The sequence below is a fragment of the Dama dama genome, chromosome 11, assembly GCF_033118175.1.
Source record: "Dama dama isolate Ldn47 chromosome 11, ASM3311817v1, whole genome shotgun sequence".
Lineage (NCBI taxonomy): Eukaryota > Metazoa > Chordata > Mammalia > Artiodactyla > Cervidae > Dama > Dama dama.
Window position 1 is genome coordinate 37671943 of NC_083691.1, and position 20308 is coordinate 37692250.

At 40.3% G+C, this 20308-nt stretch overlaps 1 protein-coding gene across 7 annotated transcripts in view; it reads left to right on the top strand.

Moving 5' to 3' along the window:
- Nucleotides 1-20308, top strand: part of AAK1 (AP2 associated kinase 1) — a 168096-nt gene that overhangs the window by 139354 nt on the left and 8434 nt on the right. The window contains exons 18-21 of one of the 7 annotated variants that reach the window (XM_061155133.1): nt 5610-5711; nt 6786-6887; nt 8254-8364; nt 9979-10089. The exons of 5 other annotated variants lie outside the window; for them this stretch is intronic. In XM_061155133.1, the coding sequence (XP_061011116.1) occupies nt 5610-5711; nt 6786-6887; nt 8254-8364; nt 9979-10089 (426 nt within the window). The remainder of the gene's footprint in view (nt 1-5609; nt 5712-6785; nt 6888-8253; nt 8365-9978; nt 10090-20308) is intronic. One more of the 7 variants, XM_061155134.1, reaches the window with a different exon arrangement.

Sequence of the window (20308 nt, forward strand, 5' to 3'; positions counted from 1 at the left end):
TCCTTCCTAATACTTTATCTCTATGAAGACATGAGTATGCTTAAATATTCATTGAACAATCAGTTTATATAGGAAAAGAATGAAAGAGTATTTGTTTAAAACTCAACAGTGGAGCTTCCCTGGTGATCCAGAGGTTAAGAATCTGCCTTGCAATGCAAGAGACACTGGTTTGATCCCTATTTAGAGAAGATCCCGCATGCTGCAGAGCAACGAAGCTAGTGAGCCCCAACTACTGAGCTTGTGCTCTGGAGCCTGGGAGCCACAACTGCTGAGCCCACGTGCCCCAGAGCCTGTGCTCCACAACAGGAGAAACTACTGCAGTGAGAAGCCTGCGCGCTGCAACTAGAGTAGCCCCTGCTTGCTGCAACTAGAAATAAAAGCCTGTGCAGCAACGAAGACCCTGGGCAGCCAAAAATAAATATATCTTCCCAAAAAACACTTTAACAGTGGCTATCTCTACAAGGGAAATTTAGGGTAGTTTTACTTTTATCCTGTAGCTTATCTATATTTCCGAAATTTTATACAGTAAACAGATATTATTTTTACACTAAGGTAAAAAAAAAACAATTGCAGTTTGTTCTTTCTTCAAATGAGAAGCAAGCTTAGATACTCCCCCCAACCTCATCCCCCTGTTCACCTGGCTGGGCATGTCTGAGCTGAGTTTGCATGATGAGCAGCTCTCTGCATTGCCCAAAACCTGCCACCTTGGGGCCACTTGTTTTAGCTCCTGCCCACGTCACCGAGGAGCCTCCAGGCGTCCTCCTGTGCCGTCAGTACCAGTTCAGAGCTCCAATGGCAACATTCAGCTATTTGTCTTCTAAGCAACCAGTTCCTCCTTCCTGATTTTCCCCTCATATTGTATGATTAAACTTTTAGAGGTTGATAGCACCTTTAAGTTTATCTTCATTTTATCAGTGGGAAGACTTAGATACAGAGAGAGACAGTGATTTGCCCAAAGTGCCACACAAACTTTGTGCAGAACCCAGGTCCCCTGGTTCTTTTTTTTTTAACCTTTAATGTTACTCTTATTTAAAATCAATTTATTTGTTTTAATTAGAGGATGATTACTTTATTGTGATGGTTTTTGCTATACATTGACAGGAATTGGCCACAGGCATACATGTATCCTCTCCACCCTGAACCCCCCTCCCACCTCCCTCACCATTTTTTCCTCTCTACGTGCTGCCTCCACCTCCCACTTCACCTTATTCAAGGAATTCTGCTTATTCTATTCTCATACCAAGGCATTTGAGTAAATTCTAGAATTTCACCCATTTTCACTACTGTAATCTCATACCTCATCTAGTCCTTTTACTTAAAAGAGACATTAACCCTCTTTTATGTGCTAAGTATTTCAATTTATAAACACACACACACACATTAATTTCTAATAAATATGCCCATTTAATCCTGAAAACCTTTAAAAGTAGTTATTATTCTGTATTTACAGGTGAGAAAACTGATGCTTAGAAAAATTAGGTAACTAATATAAACTCAGGCCCTTGGGCTCTTTCATGTTGCTTATTTATTTGAGAGGATTTTGCAGACCCCAGCTGAAAATGTACAGTATTGCAATCAGAGATTAAATAAATAATAACCTCCCCAAATTCAGAAATTTTCTCCCCTCTCCCTCCAACACACATGTAGAATCTGAAGCCGGATCTGAAAATATCAGAGTCCGCCTAGGAACTGATATAAAACTGGGATCATTTTCTTCTATCCATAATTGTCCACTGCTTTTCACATATACTAGAATAAGATGGGGTCATGGACTTCTGATTCTAACACAGAAGATGTTGAAAACTCTTGTAAAATGTTTCTTAGAAGGATTCAATCATTGCAAAATGCAATTTATGAATTATTTCTTGGTTTCACTGGTCTGCCACTTTGTGTAATTGAGAAATAGAGTGTGAGCCTCTATGCATTTCAGGTATGAGCTGTCCCAGAATTTGGGTTTTGTTTTTGCTTCCAGGGAATCCACTTCCCATTATTCAAGTAAAACTATAGAAGTCTTAGTTAGGTGGCAAGTCATACGCTGGTGTGGGGCTTGGTCATAAGGTTTTGAATCCTAAAGAACACTTCCCACACAGTTTCCTAGATTCACCACCCTCTCCTCTACTCTTTCCTCTGTCATAATACACAGCCTCAGAGTGTTTTTATAAAAATGTGAGAGAGGTGATAAATTGTAAAATGAAAGATATCAAAACCAGACCTTGATACACTTGGGAGGCGTCTAGGCTGTGGTTTAGAGGCTGTCAGCCTCCTGTAGCCTTTCTTTTAATTTCCCTTAAACTTTCTCGTCAGTTTCTCCATTTACAGTGACCAGAAATGACCGGTAACAGTTTAAAATTGATACTCTAGGAGTCTGTACACTTTTATTTATGGCTATGCTGCATCTTCAGTGCTTTGTGCAGGCTTTTTCTCTAGTTGTGGCGAGTGGGGCCTACTCTCTAGTTGAAGTGCATGGGCTTCTCATGGCAGTGACTTCTGTTGTTGCAGAGCATGGGGCTGTAGGCGTGTGGGCTTCAGTAGTTGCAGAACGAGGGCTCAGTAGTTGCAGAACACAGGCTTAGTTGCCCTGAAACATGTGGGATCTTAGTTCCCTGATAGGGATTGAACCCATGTTCCCCACATTAGTAGGCAGATTCTTAACCATTGGACCACCAGGCAAATCCTGAGTCTGTACACTTTAAAGCAATCGAAGCCTTAGTTAAACCAGAAGGATGAATCTCTGTACGTAAAGATTTGGGTCCTAGTCCTAGCTAATTCTGTGACTTACTTGCTAGAAGATCTTAGGCAAGTGGATTCATGTTTCTGAAGCTGTTCCCTCATCTGCAAATGAGAAGGCTAATTGGATAAGACCTGAAGTTCCTTCCAGTGTTAACATATCTTTTATAACTTGACCATTGTGCATGAGACCATGTCTGTGAAAAGTCCTCCTCCTCTGGTTATGGAGCTAGGCAGACCTTTTATGCGGCATGGGGAGGAAAGTTTGAAGTCAATTCCAGGCTCTGCCATGTCCCACCTGTGACTTTGGACAGGTCACACATTCTCAAGGTCTCTGATGTCCATTCTCAACTGCATGAATATTCCCAAACCCAGGGGGTTTTGTATATAATGAATGAGAATGTTTGGCTTTGAACTCTGCAAATGCATGTGACAACCTTTGTTATAATAGCGCTGAGTAATGGACTGCCCACTCTGTCTGCAAGAGTGCTGGTAGTGAAAGAAGTTGTTTCTGCACAGGCTGTGGCCTGGACTCTCACTCCTTGTTTCCTGCCTAGTTTTAACTCTGACCCCAGCTTCTCCCTCCCCAGTTCCCATATTTGAATATTCTTAAGTAGCAGTGACCATACAGATTATCTGTGTGAACAGCCTGTTATTTACTTTGAGGTTTGGTCAATAAAGAAGCCTCCTTAAACATGGCCATTTAACCCACCCCCACCCCATACTATCTCACCATAAACACACATACGCACGCATGTGCACACGTATTCTTTTACCTTCTCATGCTTTTTGCTAATGGCTAATAAAAAATTAGATTCTTGTTGAAGGACCTGCCTTTCTGCCATCGATCCTCTGTTCTCCTCCCCTTTCCGATGAAGCCAAAAGTCAGAGATGTGACGAGAGGGAACCAGGAACTGGGGATCAGAAATTAAGAATCTACCTTCTCTGCCTTCAGGGCTGTAAGAGAAGTGGAAGCAGAGTGTTCTAGAAAGTTCCTACTGTGACAACATGGGGAAAGGCTTAGAGATGATGTTTGAGTGACTAATACAAAAAGGTTGGGGGGTACATGTCTGCATTTTACAGGTAAGAAGATCTGTTTCAGGAACAGCCCCAGAGTCACACCCACTCACTGGACAGGCCGAGACAAACAGGCCTCCAGTGAAAGACAAACAAGACATGTAGGCTCTTTACCTTTTATACGGCACTTCATAAGATTGCAAATGTCTGAGTGCTAGAAGTGAAAGAAGCAGATCATCACTTTTTCTTTTTTTACATAAAAGATCCTTGTTAGATGGGGATAATACCAAAGCCAGTGCTCAGAATAATGAGAAATTAGATTTAGGGGGGAAAACTATCTTACTTTTGCCAGTATGCAGAAAATTGCCCAAGATAGTTTTATTTTTATTTCAATGGCAGTTTATTTCTGAGGTAGAAAAGACATTGTTGACAGGTCTTTACTTAGTCAACTTATAGAATTTGTGTGGTCTCAGTCTCTGTAAGTTAAAGGAAGTATGAGCTCTTAATTCCTTTCTTTCTATAAGAGTCTGTGATTCATTATTTTGTGTCAAGTTAATGCTCTCCTTTTAAAAGGGAGTTGTTGAAAGAGTTGTCTATAAAGAGTTGTCTTGGAAGGAAACTTAGTGTGCATGTTATCACACATTAAGTTATCAGGTGTGACAAATCTGGTGGCTTCTAATGTCCTTTTGTTCTTTAGCCAAAAGACATCAAAAGTAATCCACCTGCAGGCTTAAGTGAATTTTATAAGATTTGACAGTTTAATAATGAGTACTGGGAGTGTCACAAGCTGTCAGTTGGCAGACAGTAAATGATTGTTGAAGTTAAATCTAGGTGTGGTTTCATTGCTTCTCTTGGTGAGTTATAAACCGTTTCTAAGTGCAAGTTCAAAAAAATGGGGAGAGATTCAAAACTAAGCTCAGAAAGAGATATGAACACACAAAAACTAGTATGTGTATGTTTATGGCAACTTTAGTAGTAGTAGTGTTAGTCGCGCAGTTGTGTCCGACTGTTTACCACCCCACAGACTGTAGCCCGCCAGGCTCCTCGGTCCGTGGGATTCTCAGGCAAGAATACTGGAGTGGACTGCCATTCCCTTCTCCAGTGGATCTTCCTGACCTAGGGATCGAATCCGAGTCTCCTGCTCTGAAGGCAGATTCTTTACTGTCTGAGCTACAGGGATCCCTATGGCAGCTTTATTTTTAATAACTAAAAGCTGGAAATAACCAAAAGTCCATCAGCTGATGAATGAATCAACAAAGGGAAGTGCATTCATACAGTAAAACTCAGCAGTAAAACAAACTGCTGATGTGTACCACAACATGGAGGAATCTCAAGTGCATCATGCTAAATGAAGGACATCAGAAAAGACCACACACTATGTAGGTAATGGTAGAAAAAGCAAAGCTACAAGGACAGAACACAGATCAGTTGTTGTCAGGGCCTGGGGGTCAGAGGAAGGCATTGACCAGAGAAGGGCACACAGGTCCTTTTTGGGGTGAAGGAAACCTTCTGCTTCATTATTTCAGTGGTGCTTGTGTGTACATTTGTGAAAATTCATCAAACTATACTTTTAAAATTGGTAACTTGTATTCTTATTCAGTGTAAATTATACTGCAAATTTAAAAACAAACACATTTAAGGCAGTGTCTTGAATGCCTTACAGAGTGACTAGTTCATTTGGGGAAATAATCATTTTTAAACTTTGAGAGCCTGTTTTTAACAAGATACTAGCAGTATTTGTTTTTATGCTGAACCTATATAAAATTTTGACCCCTCAAATGTTTGCATAGGATACAGTAAATGATTGGCTTACTTGAATATCTCATTGCATTTTTGCTTTCTCTTTACTTCTCTGCCCAACCTAGAAAAACTAATTGAGGGACTCAAATCTCCTGACACTTCTCTTCTGCTCCCTGACCTCTTGCCTATGACAGATCCTTTTGGTAGCACTTCTGATGCTGTAATTGGTAAAGTCATTCTCTCTGTGTCTTCTGTTGTGCATGATATGTGTGTCTGTTTCAAGAATGGCAACCCACTGGTTAACAGTTCCCTACTGAATAACCCTGCAGAGGAGTAGAAATGCTGAAAAGCCTCCTGGTGTTGAAGCATTGCCTTGTGCTGACCCAGAAGCCAGGGCTAGTTAATTTCCCTTGTTATCACTCTGAAGGAGTGTTTTCTTTGCCTCCCAGCAGCAGAAGGCAGTGCTGTTATTTATGCCTTTCTTGAAACACTGAGATTTCTAGAGTGAATTTCTTATGAATGAAGGGGAGTGTGGGGAAATTGACATTTCATTACAAAAGCTTTGTGAAAGAAGTTGGTTTTGAGGTGGTCTTTGCCTGTAGCAGATTCTTCTTTAGAAGGCCTCCATGTGTGCCACGTGTCAATAACTGAGAAAACATTTGCCCCATGGTGAAGCACCAGGAGTAGAATCTTGATCTGGAGGCTTGATCTGCTTGCTTTTACATTTTCTTGTGCTCCAACCACAAGGCAGGCAAGACCCATAAAATATCTGGAGTCCCTGTACTATGGGGGCACAAAGTCCTAGAACTCAGAAATGCCATGACCCTTCAGAGAGATGGGCCTCCAGCTGGGGGGTGTCGCATGGTAAAGAGTACCTCGAGCTACATCATGGCACGGGATTCAAGATGGACCAGTTGCCTTTGCAAGACACAGAACGTGTTTGCCCCTAAGTTTATCCCTTAAGAAAAGCACAATTCCTGGAAGACATTAACATGCCTTCAGCCTATGTCTTATGACATATAAGAGGTTTTCTTGGGTGGCTCCCATTCTGCGTTTATTTATAAAAACTGAGAATGACCAAAACTAGCCACAATGATTAACCACAGTAGTGCCTGCTCGGTCAGGGAAGCCCAGACACTCGAAATCAACAAAAAGAAAGCATCTTAACGTGCTTTCCATCTCACCCAAGATGGGCATTTTAGAGAGGTGCAGAAGAAAGCCTTCGCAGAATCGTCCCAAGAACCTTCTGATTCCCTTTTCTTCACCCTTTCCTCTCCTCTCTTAATGCTCTGTCACAAAAGAAAAAGCTGATGTTGCTGTTGAGAGTCTGATACCAGGACTGGAGCCCCCGGTGCCTCAGCGCCTCCCATCTCAGACGGAATCTGTGACCTCGAACCGCACAGGTCAGTCAGGAGTCTCTACAGCTGCAGGGACTAGTCGGTGCCAGCAGCGCTGAGTCAGACGTTCCACCTGCAGCCAGTGGTCCTGGGCTTATTTATTTCTCAGCCTGGTTAGTTCCTCCCACAAGGATGCTCTGCATCATTATAGCTCCAGCTTCTAGATGTTGAGGGATGTGTTTCCTCGGTAAAGCGTGGAGCACTTTTTGAGGCTGTGTTCTCTGTAGAGTGATTCCTGAGCTTTCTTTGGTTTCAGTCTTAAGATTTTTTTCACTGGTGTAGGTTCCCTCTAGTTTCTTAATGAAAGATCTGTGGTGTAAGGGTACCCTTAACTCCCCCAGGGTACTGAGCAGTCTTTCTCTCAACAGTATCTGTCATGTCCATGGGAACTCATGCTCCCAGCCCAGAGCTTTGATCATATCTAGATGATTTGTTATTAAATTGTAGGCAAAATTGAAATCTTCCCTAGTTTTGTCATTGCTTTTAACCCAATTTCAAAGTTCACTCTTAGTAGAATTCCTTAACTACAGTTCCTTAAAGAGAGATTTGATAACCTTCATTTTGTCGAGTCCATAATTACCTTGATAAAAGTGTCCACTTTGCTAACTTGGAATAGAAACAATCGGAAGTCTGGGAAATATGAGAATAAACTCAACCAGGTTAAAAAAGAATTAAGCTAGGAGACAATATAGTTCTTTTTCTTGTGTTTACTTGGCTGTTTTCTCCTAGAAAACTTTTGCAGAAAACAATTCATATGTTGAAATACTTGGAACTCTGAATTTTATCTTTCCTCTGTTCCTTAACTATAAGCAAAGTCATGTGCTCAGAGGAGCAATTCAGATTTAAAGAGTACTAATAAGAGACAAGATAACTTTGTTTTGAATGGGCATTGGGTTGAGTTCCAGAAAGTGCTGTCTAATCATGTCATATTATGCTAATAATAAGCCAGGGACAACCCGCTTCTTGTCAGCTTGGATACCTCATCCTATAATAAATGTTTTCAGTGAACTTTTAGGGAAGATTTAAGTGAAACTCTAGCTGCAAAGTCCTTTTTCCCAAACAGCATTTGCTGAGAACTGAGTTGCCAAAGTTTTATTGGCGATGCCAACCATTTACTTGCTTAACCAGTAACCTCCAAGCAAAAAATTCTTCCATATTTATATATTACTGTTAGGAGAAGTTTAGAAATACATGTTTCTGTAGACAAAAATCCAGAGTACTTAACATGTTTCTTTTGATTTTCTTCCTCTCACCTTGGCTCATATGTATAATATAAATGCAATAACTAAAAAGCTAAGACCTAACCTGTGATATTGTTGTGTGTGCCATTTAATGCCATCACTGACCTGGGATGCCGTTAATCTGGACTCAGATTCTCTCACCGGGGAAGATTCCCTGATTGATTGCTCTCTGCTTTCTAATCCCACTACTGACCTTCTGGAAGAGTTTGCCCCCATAGCCATCTCTGCTCCAGCCCATAAAGGTAAACACTTTCCTCTTCTCTAGCCCACATGTATCCTTAGAGGAGAAGAGAATTTCCCTTAACAAAAGTCTTTGCTAGTGAAGTTTTCTAACCATCTCCTTGAGTGGAAAACTCAAGTTTGTACTCTTAACCCCTGTGTTAAAGTTCCTTTCACTAAGAATATTTAATCAGGCTGGGATGGCAGATTGTGGAAGTGTGGCTTTCTCACAGTCACCTCTAATGCAGATATCCCATGCTTTCTCGTAAAGACACAGCTACATGCCTTTGTAGTCAGCTCAGGGAGATGACTGACTGTCCACTGAGCTGACTAATTAGATACTGGGTGGCCTTAGAACTTAAAACTGTTTCATTAAATCGGATTTCAGGTTTTTTGGTAGTGATGACTACAATAAAGAGAAAAGCACTGTTCCTGAAAAGTCAATCCTCAAAGATTGAACTCAGAAAAGGTTTGAATTTTAGTTAACCTTGGAGTCATGATTAATTACTAGATTTCTCTTTCTAGTCTACTGTTTTTATTTCTTTGTCTTGTATTAATACTGATTTGAACTTCTGCTGGACAGAAAAATAGCTCAAATTGAGTTCTGTTCATTGAGTGGTTTGTGAGAGTGGCAGACATGGAACATGGGCATTCAGTCAACTTCTTTCTGGGCTCAGACAGTGAAAGTGGTTTTCTAGAAGGAGCAAATACATATAAAAGGAACAGCTGTTAAGTCCTTTCTGAAGGAAATGTAGGAAGGAAGCCTCCCTGATATGACTGAAAAATAGTTAGCCTTTAGTTTGCAATGGTAATAACTGAGTTTTTGTTTTTATCCTTGATAGCATTAAAATGACTGTGTTTTTATAGAACATGTAGAGAGAAGTTTCCTCTTTAGCCAATTATGTCTGACAGGAGTGTGTCAGCTGTGGCATAATTACAGAGAAGCATCACTTGCAAAATTGGTGCTCAGCTAGTACTTGCTTGTAGAATGGAGAGAAATTCTAGCAAACTTCTGCGTTAAATCTCAGTGCATGCGATCTTGTGCCCCAGTATTCCTGGGACATCAGTTTGAAAGTCTGTTATCCCAATCACAGGGCAGTGAGTCTTTTCAGAAGTATTTTGTTTTGTTTTGTCTGTGTATGGCAGGCTGTAGTCCATAGGATCGCAAAGAGTCGGACACAACCAAAGTGACTTAGCACTAACACATACAGTGGTTACTTCATAAAGGGCAACTAATTATCTCCCTGCTGTCTCTGGTTTTGAGTTTTTCTCAAGTTGTTAGTCCAGCCTCTGTTAGCTCAGTGAAGGAGATAAATGAAACTAACTCCTGTGCCTTTATGAATTACTGATGTTGAAGAGATCTCTCACAATAATTGTATTTAATGACCATATAAAGGCAGGGAGAACTCTTCCTGTAACCCTTCTCGTTTATAAAAGTCTTAACACGGCTAGCTCTAAAGCATTACTTTTCTATTTCCTCAAGTTTTCCAGCTTTACTGCTTTTATTTCAACTCAGGAAAATAAGCATTTTCATCTTTAAAAGCAACAGTGATTGTGCAGTTACCTCTAATGTATTCTCTCATTTGCTGATCTCTACCTCTGTTGTTTCTGCTTGTGTACTTGCGTTCTTTATTAAGCTGCGGAAGATAGTAATCTCATCTCAGGTTTTGATGTCCCTGAGGGCTCGGACAAGGTGACAGAAGATGAGTTTGACCCTATTCCTGTATTGATAACCAAAAACCCACAAGGTAAGAAAGAGAGGCTGGGGAAAAGAAAAGAGCTTGATATCAGCTCTCTTCAAAATAGTAATGTGCCTAATGTAGAAAGGGGGGGGAGCATTAACACTTAATGAAAGAAATTGGGGGTAATAACAATCATTGTGGGCTGGACCAGTGTAGGTAGATGGAAGTACACATAAAGATACCAATATAGGTATCTTAAAGCATGACAGTGATATTTATTTAGAGAGAAGGAAAGAATTTAATAGTTTGACTAAAAGCTGGTTTTTACAAAGTATCAAGCTAAAAATAGTGATCTTCAGTAAATGGACACCTGAAGATCTGTATCAAAAAATGAACTGAACATTTTTTATCATAATTAGAAGAATCTATGATAAATACTCTTCCCAAAAAGATTAATAATGATGCTTTGACACCATTTTGCACCTTTTAGACATTTGTGGAGTATCCTTTTTTCCCTCTTTGTTCAATTAAAATCATTTGAACATGCCATAAAGCACTGAATTGCCATAAGACCATCTATGTATTCTTAAGGCATGTTTTTATTGCAGTAGTCTTAATAACTACTTCCTCCTCAAATCAAAAATTACTGATTTTTACTTTATCAGGGAAGTGAGTTGATATTATCTGGAAATTATGTACAGCCAGCAGTTCTCAGGCAAAATAGATACTCATTTGAAAATAGCATGCTCTTTGCAAGATCTCCTCCGTACAGTGTGGTATGCACACAGTGCCTAAACTTTTGGTGGGAGGTGGTGGATAACTAATTTATATGTTTAAAAATTAACATGTAAGAGTTTTCAAAATGTAAGTTGTTGCTTTTCCAGGATTTTTTTGTTTTGGTTTGGTTTTTTTTTCTCCTTTGCTTATTCTGCACATCTAAACCTTAACCCTCTGTGTTTTGTACTGAATTCCTATCTCTCCACTTCCAGGTGGGCACTCTAGAAACAGCAGTGGGAGCTCTGAGTCCAGTCTTCCCAACCTAGCCAGGTCTTTGCTGCTGGTGGATCAGCTGATAGACCTGTAGCCGTGACCCAGTAGCAGATGCAGTTCTGTAACCTTCATACCGTAATACACATTTTCATTACGGAGTTATAAGAAAATGATTTTTTTTTTAAATCTGCAAATAAGGGGCCCTCTAGCCCTGATCTTCTATCCCTTGCCTTCTCCCATAGAAATGATAAGGAAAGAAAATCACTTTGGCCCTCCAGATACTCTTTGGCCAGTTCCTCCCTGTTAGTTTGCTGTGTTTCCTCATTACCCTTCTTCAGTAGCATTATCTTACATCAAGCGCTAGATGCCATGAGCTTCACCTCTGCTGGAATCGACTCCACAAGCTTAACTGTAACTGAAACTAGTGAACTGACACCTTTGTCTCATTCTTGCTAGGAATGGCCTCCCAAATCGATCCTCCCAACCCCATCTCCTCTGGCCAGATGCTGATGAATGTGTTTCTCTGTTTTTGCTTTTCTATCCTGCTGCATTATCCTGAGGACATGGCTTCTTCAGTTGGTCTTGACTCTAGGCAATAACCTAGAGATGGGTGTGTGGTTTAAGAGAGGGTAAAACTGACTGATGGTTTATGTCCGGAAAGAGAAATTGAGCCCAACTCTAGCCAACCAGCTCTGACCTTGTTTGATCATAGACTTAGCCAAGGGATTTTACACCCCATGCAACCTGCCCAGCATCCTTCCAGCATTCTGGCTTCCATTGAACCGTGATTTCTCAGATCTGGAGACGTGACCGCAAGTACTTGAGATCCTTGGATAAAATGTGTACATTATATAAATTCCAAGTATTGCCATTCCTTTTAGTGTTTAACTATCTCAAGCCGGGATCTCAGAATTAGACCAAAACAAGACAATATGGTAATATGATACCTTTTATTAGAAGACTTTTCACTGGGGGGTGGATGAGGGAAGGGAAGGAATTGTAGCAGAAACAGATGTATTTTTCTTGTGATTTTTATTTTGAATCAAATATTGTAAATTGTGTATAAATGAAGACACTGAATAGTTCTGTTTCCACTTGGCGTTTCAAGTCCGATATCAGGTGTCTGTACAGGGTTTTGATCTCTTTTCCTTGTATAACTAACTACACGGCAACCCTACAGTGTAACATATGGAATCATTTTGAATAGACTTGTGTGTTGCTATAAGCTTTCAGCAGGTCCTCTGTCTTTGTAGAATAAGCATGTTGTTTATTTTCAGATAATCAGAAATAAGTATGCAGACACACTAGGCACAATTTGACTCTGGCTACTTACCTTTCTTTCTCTCTGATGTTTGAACTGAAGGATACAGCCAGTGAAATATGTTCAGTTGGTTTTCCTTGGCTTCTTAGATTAAAAAACAAAACAAAGCAGTTTCTCACTAACCTTAGAATATTGTTCATAAAATAAATAAAGGTCCCTGCACTGACGTGACAACATGCCTCGTGACCACCCTCTGTACATGTCCTTCCTCACTAAAGTATATTTTTTTCCTTACATGCAAAGCAGTTTTATAAAATCACCCTTTGAAAAGAAGTGGGCACAGAGAACCCCACTTGGTTCTCTTCCTAAAGTGCCATTTCCACGGTCAAAAGGGAACCTCTTAGCTGCTCAGATTTGTACAAATAAAATTCCAGGCCCATTTGCTTGTTTCCCTGTGTAGTACTTTCGTTCCTGCTTCCTCAAGTTTGCACTTTAAGAGGGAAAAAAAGCTGAACAGCAACAATAGCCTGCAACACACTGTACTTTAGAGGTCAAGCTTTGACCCCAGAGGTCAAGCTTCAAAAGCCTCTGAAAGGCGGCAGAGGAAAAGTCAGAACTTTTCAGTTTTCCTTCTGACTTTAAGTACTTCCATGCCAGCTGAAACTAGATGCATGACGTCCAGGCCTCTGTTAGGATGATGAATCATTCCCAGAATTGAGGGAGGTACAACCTTCCTACTGAGAGTTAAAAAAAGATATGCTTGAAAAGCTCACCTTGATTGGACAGTGAAAATGGGACTTGGTTTGCCCTTTTATGGACAGGATTATTACTGAAGATCAAAATGGTGTTCTTTTTCCCAGACATAGAAAGAATATGTAAACTAATGAAGGAGATAGTTTATTTTTAAATAAGAATAATGTTTTATGCCTATGTTTTCCAACCTGATTTTTTCCCATACATACATGTTAGCAATACAGTGAAATATCTAGCTTTCCAATGTAATTGAAGCCACGAAGAGTACAGTTTCAAAATTAGGTGTCTCTCAATTGTCCTTTTCATGTATTACCCATAATTATATTGAGATGTATTATCTAGTCATCTGGCTCAATAAAGGTTAATAGAGATTGTTAATGAAAGTGAACAGACTAGAAACCAGAGAGACTGGGTGGAGGAAGGAAGCCTGAGGGGGATAATGACATGAAATTATCTTGAGTTTGTTCTTTAGGAGTAAGGCTTCAAAGGATAGAACTATTTTTCTATTAAAGAAAACATGTGAGTGACTCAATAAATGGGGCCTCCTTTCGTTTATAGCACCATCCCTGAGTTAAAAGGGTTTATTTGAGATGAACATAGTGTGCTAATAATTGATAGAACTTTGAAACTGTAGACTGAGCTACAAGAGGGACCTTAGAGATTATTCTAGTTCATCCACTTCATTTCATAGATGTGGGTGGTGGGAGAAGAGATGCGGGCAAGAGAGGCCCCCTGGGGGCTCCTCCTGACCTTTGCCAGTCCCTGGCCCAGTGGCCTTCAGCAGGAGCTTCACTTCTTAGAACTGCTGCTCCTCACTACAGTGAGGACTTTGGACCAGATGGTTTTAAGATTGTAGAATTCTAGGGTTCTCAGTGTTTATTATGACGCTTTAGGAGGACTATGAAGGATTTAGATAATCCTGACGTCCTTCCGTTATCTTTCGTAGCTCTTACTATTACTATAGTAGTATTTATATTTTAGAGAATTACAATAGGCTTTCGCTAACCTGGGTTGCTCTCTTGGTTATCTGAAGAGACCCCTAAGTCATCACAGAATGTTGGACATAGATTTTCCTTTTTTTAATACTACACACATGCATCTACCTATTCCAACAGCATCAGATTTCAATTATTGTAAACTGTGTAATTAAGGATCTGCTATTTTAAAATGGACAAATACTGTAAGCATATGTTTCTGATTTGCTTTTATTCCAACTGTGCAAAATAGTAACTAAACCAGAAAACATCACAAATTGGGGTTGTTTTTTTTTTCCCTTTACAGCATTCAGATAACTAGGTCACCAAATTCAAGTCCCAGTGAAAACACAGGCCTCAGAGGAGATAAGGTTTAAATGGACACTTGTGAATATGATTATAGTTAGTGATTTCTTTAGCAGACATATCAGAATTGTGACATCTAATTGAGTGTTCCCTTCAAAGGCATCTAGTTTTACTTGGGAAAATAATACTTATTTTAATGATGCTACCACCATTTATGTTAAAAATATAAGAAAATCAGTTGTATTATTATCTAATTAGTATCACTTTCAGCATCTGAATGTATGCCCTTTCTCTTGATCTTTTTTCACCACTCTTGGTTCTAAGTAACATTTGATGTTTCCAAAAAAGCAAAACCACTCCCCCACACTGAAGAGTGGTTACAATGGAAGATAGTCAGAAGAACAATCCACTGAAAATTCCCAGAGAGGACCTTATAATGGACTGTGACAACAATCAGTCTTAATTTCTTTAATATTCTGAATAAAGGAACTTGTGTGATTTTGCCTGTCTTTAGTATGGCGTAGAAAATTGAAACTATGGGTTTTATAATACCTCTGAAAGAGGTTGTCAGTTTGTTTAATGTCATTGGATACTGGACTTGCCTCTTCCCAAGTGAGAATTGTGGAACTTGGATTGCTAATAATTATAGGGGTACAAACCCAGGAAAGAACTTGTTTTTCTCAGGATGAACTATTAGTTTTGTTTCTGATCTCTTTGGGGAGCTCCCCTGACAAATAAATGATTCAAACCAACACAGCTTTCCCCCCAGGTCAGGAACAGTTCTACATTCAGCAGTGCTGGGGGAAGGAGGTGACTTTTGGGGTTGACCTCAGCCCAGCAGTATGGAAGCCTATGAAGTCAGCTAACGGCATACACCCTATAGATACCTTGGGCCAAAACAAAGTCTCCCATGCTGATGTTTATCTGTAGTTCCAGGAGTCTTTAACTTTCTCAGTCTATAAGATTCAGAATTCTGTAGCCATGCACTTAAAGCTTGGAGATAAAAATGACAGGATTGCCCCCAAAGTATTGAATTCAGCTAATCAGAGGCTGCCAGATAGAGAAAGTGTTAGATGGATATTTAACATGGTACCTTTGCTGAAACACTCCAGATATTACAAAGCTATCTTTTATTCCTCTCAAGAGACTAGTTTACCAACACAAAGTTAGCCTTTTCCTTTTCCCCACTAGTAATGCTCCTGGAGCTGAATGTGCTTGGATTTCTTGAGTCAGAATGAATCCCAGGTGGCCTCCATTTCAAGTAACTGTAACATGATACTATTTTGTTTCTCTTGGGTTTCCTTTCATGATGATCAGGGAGAGAGGTTCTGGGTCAGAGCTGATCTATGCAGAATTACCAAGTGGTGGTGTTGCTAGAATGGAAGGTGTCGCCTTGGTTCCCACTCTGATGTAGTGGCCCCAGTTCACTCTTTCCCTGGGAGTCTCCTCTGCCCTGTTGCACACCCTCCTCGTCAAGTGTATGTGTATTTACCATAGACCTTTTTCCTGTCCTCCCCAAGAAGACAAAGCAAACAGAGGTATACGAAGTTATCTTATACAGTAAAAAATGTGAAATTTGAACATTGCTACGCAAGTATTGTATAAAAAAACAAGTCTGTAAACAAATTTCTTATGTAAACATACAGAAAAATAAAGACTTTTATCTGTTCAACGGGGAGCATGATGTTCAGAGCTATAAATAACCTACAATAGTTGCTCTTTTCCTGATCTGAAAACCCACTTTTACAAAAAGGATTTAAACACATTGTTGAGTGACGATAAACACCTGTGCATGAGTACTGTGCAGACACATCTGAGAGACGTGCCGAGGACGTTGTAATGAGTCCTGGCTACCCTGGCTTCACCTGCGGTCATGGAGATGAAAACCCCTGTGAGCCTGCATTTGATACGACCAGACGTAGAGTTGTAAAAAGGAGCACATATTTGCAGCTACCATCCTTGAATTTAATCTTTGATGCACCCAGGCCAATTTAATTAAACATTTTGTGTTGGCAACAGCGGTTTTATGCCCAAGGAGAAATCTCTCTCATTTAATTGCTCCATTGGCTCGAGAGAAACAGCATCGCTAGCCAGTGTTGGACTCCACAGCATACGGTAGAACCAAATGCTTGATCTTATCATCTAAGCAAAAGGTCATGGAAATTATGCTTTTGAAGTACATTCTCCTGATTCCCTGATTCAACTCTGAAAGAGTGTGGGTTTCATTTGGTGCTGCATTTCTGAAGTTCTTGAGAAGGGATGTATTTTTCCATTTGCTAACTAACTGAATGAGAAGGTTTTCCAATACTCTCAAGTCTTCATTTCCGGTTTAGGGCAAGAAGTATGTCTCTGATGCTTCTTCTAATTGTTATTTCACTTTATAGTATGGGAGAAAGGGAAATTCTGGTCACCTATGGTATATGGCTCTCAGGAAGATCCTGCCTGAAATTGCAGTCTTCAGATTTCGATTTTTCGTTTTTAAGGGAACACTGGCCTTCACTGTGTCCATCAGATAAAATTTCCAGGGGTAACCTATTCTAAATCATTCAGCACTTCGAGTTGCTTGGGAAATTAAGAGGGAATTGGTGAGAGTCTTTGCAAAATCATCAGATACTTGTGCGTATGCCTTTCCTTCAAAGCATATAAGCTCTTTACTGAAATTGATGTAGTTTGAAGCCTCAAAATAGACTAAAATGGAGTTATCCCTAGTGGAAGCATTGGAACAGTGTGCTTGACCTTAACCACTCACACAGTCCCTACATCAAAGCAAGAGAAAGAAGTGTATTTTGACTTCTTGCTTAATTTAATGTGCTAAACCAAAAGAGAGAGAGAGAGAGAGAGACATGACTTGAGAGAATTAGAACAAAATGCCCCACCTTAAACTTCATGGTAAGGAAGATCCTTATGCTTGATAAGGGAGACCCTGACCCTGTGAGGTCAGGTCCTGGGGTTTAGCTCAGCCACCCCGCCCCATCACCCCACACCACAAGAACAACTGGCTAGCTTTTTGAGTTTTATGGTCACAGGGCATCTGCTATGCATAGCCATTGGTTTGCAAAGGAAATGGGCCAAGACACTGAGGTTAAATTAGTGTAAATCTTTCATCGCTTATAGGCAGATGGCTTCCAACATGTTTTTCTCACAGTACAAGGCTATCTTCACATATAAGGACTATTCACCCTGGAAACACATGCTTTCCCTTCCTACAATAACACATTCATATTAAGGAAAAAAAAAAAAATGAAACCCTCTAACCGCCAACAAGATTTAATGTCTGTCTTCTGTTTACAGTTATTTAGAATTCCTCCTTCTCTTGACTGCTTTGTTTCTTGTGCTGCCACCACCAAAATTCCCTGCGGGGATGTGGATGTCTGCGCACCCCATACCCAACGCGTGTCTCTGGTCTCCAGAATGCCGGGCTTGGAGAGTTGCAAAGGGCAGTTGCTCTCAGCCTTGGTCATACTACGCCTCCTCTAAAAAGAATGGAAAGGTTAACAGATCTGGCCTTTTCAGGAGAATCCTTTAAATGTACTTTTCCAATCCTATAGAGCAGATTCATGCTCAGAGATCAAATAAGTCTGGTCTTGTTTTGAAGAACTGGAGACTAGTTCTCCTGTCAAACTTAATGTTATAGTATTTTTGTGACTATGTACATTTTTAAAAAGTTGTTCCAAACTTTAGGTATGATTTTCGTATTATTCACTATGAAAGTCATAGAATATGCTCAGAGTTGACAGATTTACAGTTGACTTGACCAAGAACTCGCTTTTTAACATAAATAGTTTATATAGGCTAGGAATGCCCTTCCAGCCTCTCCAACTCTGAACATGGGCACCCCTACCTTCCAGCTCTCAAAATGTCATCTAATTCTGCAGGCATCCAAGATGCTCCGTGTTCTATAGCAAACTGCTTTTTGGAGGTTTGTGCTTACAATTTGATTTGACTGCATTCCATTAAAATTTCCCCAAAACTAGCTCCAGTCAAACTAGTGCTCATTATTGGTCCATATGGTGGCCAGAGTTCATCATTGGCTTGACTAACTGTGTCAGTTCTTTCCTAAGAGATATATTGCTCTCCCACAGAACTGCATCAGCACTTAGGGTTGTTTTCGGAGATGAGAAGCCATGCCTTAGTTTTGAGAACTAAAAACTTTGTCCAACTGATAACTATGTTAGAAAGTGGTTCAAGGAGTTTGGAAGGGGTGGTTCCTAGCACTTTGCTTAACAAATCTTATTTTGGAAAAGTTCCCTGCCCTATTGCATTTTGAATTTCCTCCCAGATACCATCATCTGGGGATCACTGTGACAGATCTAATATCAGTATGCTTGCTTGAGCGGTCAGAGTTATGTCCCTCCACATATATTGCAAGGGAGAAGGTATTCCATTTATTTCCTGTTTCCTGACTAATGCTTTCCTATCACCACGTAAATGCACATATCAAAGTTACAGTGCAAGGAAACATTATCCTCTTCAAAAACTATTCAGAAAGTCTTTTGGCACCAGTACAGAGTTTAACTTAAAGACTCCCTAAATTGGAATTTACCAAATACATTCACAGTTTTTAGAAAGAGAAGGGGTTGGGGGAGGGGGGAGCACATTAGTTTCCAAAAATACTACTTAAGGTCAGAACTGTTTAAAAAGAAGCACTAAAATAAAAAAGAAGCACTGCTAAAAAAATTACAGGATTCAGAGAAACATAGTATTTTTGTACAGTATCTCCTAAAATGTTCAGATCGCTCTCTACATCTCTTTACAATGTAATGTCTCTGAGTAACTGGTTTCCCAATAAATTGATTTTGATGCTGCTTCTGCTGTGTTCTGTGTGCTTAATTCAAGCAGAAACTTTAGCAGGGGAAAATCGTTAGCAGATGTTTCTACTAGCTAATCGTTTGCATAGGAGGGGAGAGGGTAATGTGGGGAGAGGATGATTGAATTACCTCTGTACAGAGGTTCTGAGTCATCTATAGAATCCGAATCATGGTACCTGAAACTTCTTCCCCTGGTGGGTTGGGAAACCCATGATGACATGATACCTCTGCCCCCAATCACCCTTTTCTCTGGATTCTTCTTGCTTAGTTACATATGCCTTTTTCCTGCCCTCTTGCTAACATGTGCCCAATGACATACTTCTAACCTGCTAATATTTTTGGAAGGTAAGCTCTCTTACATTCTGATAATTGTCTGTTTGATTTTGAAAGCCAGAGCACCCTGAGGCACCTCTACCTAGATAGAAATCTATTAGCATATTAGAGTTTGCAAATACTTCTGTAATTACCTGTGCATTTTCCTCCTTTTGCTTAAAGAAGCTTATGATGGATTCATTTAAGCAGAGGAGATCTTTGCTAACTTGGAAGACTTAAAACAAAATTCCAGGGCAACTCCAGCTGAAGGTGATTTGTTTAATGTGATATTGATTATGTCTCCTCCCCTTTGAAAAGTGCCTTCAGCATTCATATTTGGGGCACTCTTGTACTCTTTGAGTAGCGCGTATGATGTCAATCATCAAGTAATTGTGTATTTATCAAGCAGCCATGTTCTGCTGCTTTTTTTCAAGGTGGGAGGTGCAGTTCTCAGTCACAGGCAGAGGGGAGCAGGTGACCACACATCAGATCTGAACTGAGTTTGTCCCCAGATGGTATCTCTGCATCAGCCCGAACTGTTAACGGTAGATGTGGAGATGAGGGCCTGGGTTTTTCATTCCATCCAGAGCCAGTCAGGTAGAGCAGGTGTCAGTGCCTGGCCCCACGCGCGCAGGAGCATTGCGTAGTTAACACTGAGTGTTGTGTGCCTAACACCTTCATCTCCTTTCCTCCACATTGTTCCTCGTGTTCCGAAATGTGAGACCGTGATTGGTTGTGTTCCAATTTGTGTGCCGTTTCCTTGCCTGACTTTTCTTGTTCTGTTTTTCCTTTTTCCATTTTCAACATCCATTATTTGGTCCCACAATGTTCCTGCCGCGGGTTGACCATTGAGTGTTCCAGGGAGCGTTGAATGGACCAGT